Source organism: Galeopterus variegatus, unplaced genomic scaffold (genome assembly GCF_000696425.1).
Source record: "Galeopterus variegatus unplaced genomic scaffold, G_variegatus-3.0.2 Scaffold36, whole genome shotgun sequence".
NCBI classification, from domain to species: Eukaryota; Metazoa; Chordata; class Mammalia; order Dermoptera; family Cynocephalidae; genus Galeopterus; species Galeopterus variegatus.
This window is the reverse complement of record NW_007726147.1, coordinates 33,885-40,066: the sequence shown is the minus strand read 5'-3', so window position 1 is coordinate 40,066 and position 6,182 is coordinate 33,885. Positions and strand designations below refer to the sequence as shown.

Sequence of the window (6,182 nt, the reverse complement as noted above, 5' to 3'; positions counted from 1 at the left end):
TGCTGGGGCAAAAGCCACTGGGGCCATAAACTGGTAGAAACACTTAAATGGTAATTTTGACACATCGCCAGAAGCTGTGTTTAGACCGGCCTGAGAGTGAGAGCCAGTCTCAGGAAGCCACCGCCCATTTGTTTTACTTCCAGAAACCCCACTGGGTCCTCAAAGTGAAGAGCCAATAAAGACCTCCCCATCCCATGGCTCTGGGTGGGGAGGGTAAGAGTAACTAACCATAGTGAAATGAACCCAGAACCTTCTCCATGATGAAAAGAAGTTTTCTTTGCTCTCCAAAGGAAAAGACTTCACCAGAGTCTTATCCAATCTGGGGAATGGACATTTCTCTGGCTCCAGCCCCCTTCTAGCCTTCCTGTCTCACTTCACGGGGTTGGAAAAGACTATACAAGAGGAAACACTGATGAAGGTCGCGGCCCAGGGACACAGACCCACTAAAAAGGCTGAGACTTAGAAGATTATAGACCACTGGCCCTCCCCAACACCCTACAACCACATCAGCAGGGCTGTGATGTAACACCAGCGATTACAGTGGGAAGAGCTAAGAGATGCACATTCTCTGAGGAGGAGTACTTAAGGAAGCCCAGAGTCAAAAGGGGAGACAAAAACAAGGACACTGGAGGAATTTGAGCCCCCTGGCACCTGCAGCTCCAGCAAACATGACACACAACCCAATTTCCAGCCAGATTAATGTAAAACCTCATAGTAAAGTCTTATTTACCTCAGTTCCTATTACCCTATATATCATGTCTAGCCTCAATAAAAAATTACAAAAATTAAAAGGCAAGGAAAAAAAGTCTGCAGAGACAAAGCAAACATCAGAACCAGACTTAGATATGACACAGATGTTGAATTACTGGCCAGGGAACTTAAATAACTATGATTATTAATTTTAAACCAATGAAATTATGATGGTAAGAGTAAAATCTTGACTATCAAATGCCTTAACAAAGGAGCAGCTGCTCTGTGGAGGCAAAGTTCCCAAACACAATACACATGTGGATGTCACTGGCCACAGGGAGGAAGGGGTGACAAGCTGATGCCTGCAAAGCCCTGGACCTTGTCTGCTCACCAAGTCTGAGTCCACTTTGCCTTTTGAACATTTCCCTCTTTTACAGAAAGGGTAAAGCATTACAATGAAAGGATTTCCTGGGCAGGTAGCACAACATAGCACCTTTTCAGCAAATAATCTAGCCAATCAAACATGGAAAGTGCCTCCTGTCAAGTGGCATTCCCTAGTGGGGAACCATCTCAACTCTGACTGGTCTGCATTATGAAAAACTTTCCTCCAATTTTCACACCATTTGTACAAGGAACCGCAGGCACCAGTGCTCTTCAGCCCTTCTCTTCCACCTGCAGAGTGGCTGGGTGAAGTGCAGACCCTACCTTACCATGTCTATAATTTGTGCTTGAGCACTCCAAGGTGGGCTTTACCCCCAAACTGTAAGTTCTTTCCTACTTCTCTTTCAACAAAATTCCAGAATGCAGATCATTAAAATCTCATCTTTTTTTTAAGTATAAGATTAAAAGGTTTTGCTAGTTACTGCCTAAGGTTCAGGTTTCTCATAGAAATCTTGTCTTTCTTTCTTAAAAGATTTCATATTTTGAATAACTCGTTGGTCTATACTTTGACTAGAGGAGTTTACATTGTGAGGCAAGATATGATAAGAAAAAAAGTCACTAAATTACAATCCAGTTCCTTTGGTGGGTTCTATTACTATTTAATCCTATCCTTAGGTGAAGCTTTATTTATGAAATAGTCTTTTTGCAAAGTTATAAGATTGTACTCTTTAACAACATTTTCTTGTGCTTTCCCTTTTCTTGTGCATACATATTAAGTTTCTCTTTTGAACTGGGCAAACATTCCTACAACCTTCTGCTCTTTACCTTTGGCTAGGAATTTTAACCCATGCCACATGTTACCTTCCATGATCCTCAGCTCCAGAACAGTGTTTGTGCAAACCACGCAATTACACACAATTTGTTCAACTTTCACTGTGTGCACTTGCATGACCCCGAGCGTAAGCACCTCCTGAATGTTGTGCCCTCGCACCTCGCTTGCCTCACCCTAGCCTTGGCCCTGGTGCAAGGCACTGTTTGCCCCCTGACCCTGGGAGCCTCACCCTCAATGGACCGCCATCAAAATGTCCCCTGTGGTCTGTCCTCACTAGCGTTTCTACTCTTCACTGGTCACACCTTCATTGTTCTCTTTGTTGTCCCTTTAGTTTATTTGTTCCATTCTTCAGCTTTCAAGTAGAAAACAATGTAAAAAAATCCAAAAACTAGCTTCTCATAAGCACTGCCAGCTTATGAAGAAACACCTTTCCTTCTGCAAGGCAATCCTCTTCACTCAGGTGGGCTCTTCAGCTCTTCTCAGCTGTTTATTGTTTCTGGGCGCAAAGAAGCTGCTTCTTCACTTGACTCACTTTCTGCAGGAGGCCACACTGAGCTCCAGCCATTCTAGAAGGAGGAGGTTTCCGGAAGTCTGAATGCTGGTCTGGCTGTAGGTGAACAGTAACAGTAGCTCTTCATGGCTTCTCCCTCCATTCATTATCAAAAAGGCACTGGAAGATGCAACTTTACTACTAAGCCACTCAATCTGCTCTGTCTTTAGGCAGTATATAACAGAGCTTTTACAGCAATTTTTTGAAAAAGCTAGAGTAGTTTTCAAATTCCAGGATTATGATTTTTTGGGTCTCTTCCAATTTAATCTGCTCCATGAAAACGGTGCAACCAGCAGTCAGATGGCCCTGACTAAAGACCACCAAGTGGCACCTCTGCTGTCCTTGCACCCAGTGAGTCCAAGTTCTGAGAGTGTAGACCAAGAGCTCAGTGACAGCAGCGTGAGAAGCCAGAAGGGGCAGGCAGATTTGACTGTGCTCCCTGCACTACCTGACCTTCTTCCTCTCTGGTTTCCATGAGAGAGGGCTCAGTAGAGAGCTCCAAAGAGTATCAGCTACAGCTTCTCCTTCTAGCACACATGAGTGCACTTCAAAAAGTTCTTGGAAAGATTCATATTATCTTTTAATTCTATTTTTCCACGAACTTTTTGAAGTACTCTTGTATCATTCACTAGGAAAAGAAAATCTACTGGAGCCAAAGAATGCCCAGGTGAAGCAGCAACTTTATCTTTGGCAGGAACCACCACTAGAGAGCCAAGAAGTAATGAATTACATTGAGGCACCTGAAGGCAAAGGATAACTCTAGCCTTAAAAAGAAAGTTGGCCCAGCATTTCTGGAAAGCACTCCAAGTTTATTCAGTCCTCACCCCTTTTCGAATGCAGTCAGCCAGCCAACCAACATCTACTGAGGACCTACTAGGTGCACTGCTCTGCTCTGTGTATGCAGGAGAACTCAAACACAGACAGAGGCAGTCCTTGTCGATGTTTCTATCTGTTCCTAATCTGAAGGTACATGGGACTCTTTTCTTTAAGTCCGCATTCTTGCTGTCCAGCAGCACTGCTGTGGTGGAACGGCAGCTCTGAGGGCTCAGGGACATAGGGGGCTGCCTACGTGCTTGTCATGCCCAACAGCTGCTCCTAGCCACCTGGCTGTGTGTCTCCTCGTGCAGACTCTGCTCCTTAGTCTACAGGGAGGTTGGGGAGAATAAGAATCTAATGGATTCATTCTGTTGGTAGCAAGCCAGTCCTTGCTGCTCATCCACTTTATTAGTTACATATTTTATTCTGAAAAACACTTACATAGCACTTGCCATGTGCCAGGCACTGTTCTAAGTGTATTATAAATATTAACTCACTTAATCCTCATAACAAGCCTATAAGAGAAATATTATTATCCCAATTTTAAGATGAGGACACTGAGGCACAGAGTGGTTAGGTAACCTGCCCAAAGGTCACAGCTAATGCATGACAGAGTTAGGGCTCAAACTCTTGCAGACTAGCTCTAGTCTATGCTATTAACCAAATACAGAGCAAAATACAGAACAAAAGGGGCTGAGGCACTTATGTGAGTATGTAACATGCCTTGCTGAGGGCAGCCACACTAATTTAACCAAGTCTATAGTGTAAAAGTTAAAAGAACAAACAACAACATCAACAAAAAGATACAAGGCAACTAGCAGCTTCAGCACCACATGTGCATCTCCCGGCTTTGGCCACTTCTGCATACTCCACAAGCTTTCTGCAAAGGATGCTTACCGGACAGCCCAAAACACCTTTGCCAAGGCAGGCAGATCTGTGCTGACCAATACGGGAGCCACTAGGCACTTGTGGCCATTTAAATTTAAATAAATTACAATGAAATAAAATTAAATGAAAAATTCAGTTCCTCAGTGGCATTAGCCACATAACAAGTGCTCAAAGAGCCACATGGCGCCGTGGCTACCATATCGAACAACACACAGAGAGAGAGACCAGCAAGGTGGGTCAGACACTCCTGGGCTTTAAAAAAAAAAGTGCCCCCACAAAAACAGGTCAAATGCAATGGAAGCCATGCAGCCCAGAGACAGTGGTGCCAAATTTCCCACTGCTAACAAATATTTTCTTACAACAGTTTCTAGCATCCTTAACCTGCATTATTAGGATACCTAAATAAATAACGCCACTGTTCCATCTCATGTGGGTTCACATGAAGCAGAAAAGCCATAATTAAAATGTGAACAGCAACTGAGCAATAAAGCACAAATTCTAGGATATTTCCACAGCTAAGGAATCTAAACCCTAAGATACTCCTCCTAATTCTTCAATCTGAAGTCCACGGAATCCTGGAAGGACTATCCTTATGACCAGGAGGAATTGCCTTGTTCTAAAATGGATTTTTGTTAATTCTAAAAATTCTGCTCTCTCTGTCCTTTCTTCATATCTTCTCTCTCCCTTACTGTCTACTTCTAATACTATTAGTAACAACTGAATTTTTATAAAATCTTGTGATAGAGAATTTTTTTTTTTCTTTGTGGATGAATGAGGCATTACTTACCAAGCCAGGCTTATAGGAATGATTAATGTCTAGTCATTTTAAGTTATAGAAGCACCTTAAGCTCCTCAGAAGATGCACATTTTTTAAACAAGATGCAGTAATAGTAATAACTATATTACATACTTGTGACTTCTTGTAAGAAATCCAAACATGGTCGACTACTTCCAGAAATACTTATTGAAACAGCCAGTGGGGTCTGTCCTTCATAGTTCCTTGTGTTCGTGTCTGCTCCGTAATTGTACAACATCCGTGCACAAAGCACATCGTCCCTAAGGGCAGACAAGTGTAAAGGAGTCTGTCCGTCTTCTAAGCGACCCAAGTTTGTGTCTGCCCCTCTCTGAAGGAACATTCGGCAATAAGAGTGATTGCTTTTGATCACAGCGTATCGCAACAGGAAGCCGTTCTGGATGTCAATGTTGGCGTTGTGATCCAGGAGGATTTTCACACAGCTTGACCTCTCTCGGATAATGGCGAGCTGAAGCGGCGTGGTACCTTTATCACTGAGCGGGTCGACCTCGGCCTTGAACTCCAGGAGGAGTCGGACAAATGAGTCCCTACCGTAGTGAGCAGCCACATGTAGGGGAGTCCAGCCATCACTGCTTTTTGCATTAATAATGTCGCTCCTGTATTCTGATTCTAACATCAAACGTGCAATCCAAGCCCGGCCATGCATGGCTGCGTAATGAAGAGCAGTGAAGCCTCCGATTAAGTCCTTAACTGTGGGATCAGCTAGAGTTAAAACCAAAATGACAACATTAGCAGACTCTAAGACAAAACAACGAACTCTACCACAGTGCAGCACATTTTAGATGGTCCTCACATTTTGTATGAGGATCAAATGTTATAATGAACCTCAAATACTTTTCACTCCGTTTAATTGAAGTCTAGTTTTAACAGAAAATAAATTTAGTAGAAAGTTATCACATCTGGATTAACGTAAGGAGAAAGACTTACAAAGTGTTTAAGAAGATACATATAAAAAACACAAGAGTTCAGATCGCCACATCCCCTTTCTTTGCTAATTTAACCGACTGCCTTTGGCTATCCAACTCCCTCATCTCTGTATTGTTTCGTGTTTCTCTTCTGTTTTGAACTTTTTGTTTTATTTTCTCTTGTGCTTCTTCTTGGTCTTAAAAAGAAGCATGTGTAGCAACATCTGCTGCTCTAAATTACGGATGTACTATGGTCTGGCAGACTGTGTTGTTTTAGGATGTATTAGGTTAAAAAACAATTTTTTT

General features: G+C 42.8%; 1 protein-coding gene across 2 annotated transcripts in view; it reads right to left on the bottom strand.

Annotated features, from left to right (window-relative positions):
* The window catches only part of ASB7 (ankyrin repeat and SOCS box containing 7), a 43,087-nt gene that overhangs the window by 9,570 nt on the left and 27,335 nt on the right, over positions 1–6,182 (bottom strand). For both annotated transcript variants that reach the window (XM_008570985.1, XM_008570993.1), the window contains one exon: positions 5,068–5,673. In XM_008570985.1, coding sequence (XP_008569207.1) covers positions 5,068–5,673 — 606 coding nt within the window. The remainder of the gene's footprint in view (positions 1–5,067; positions 5,674–6,182) is intronic.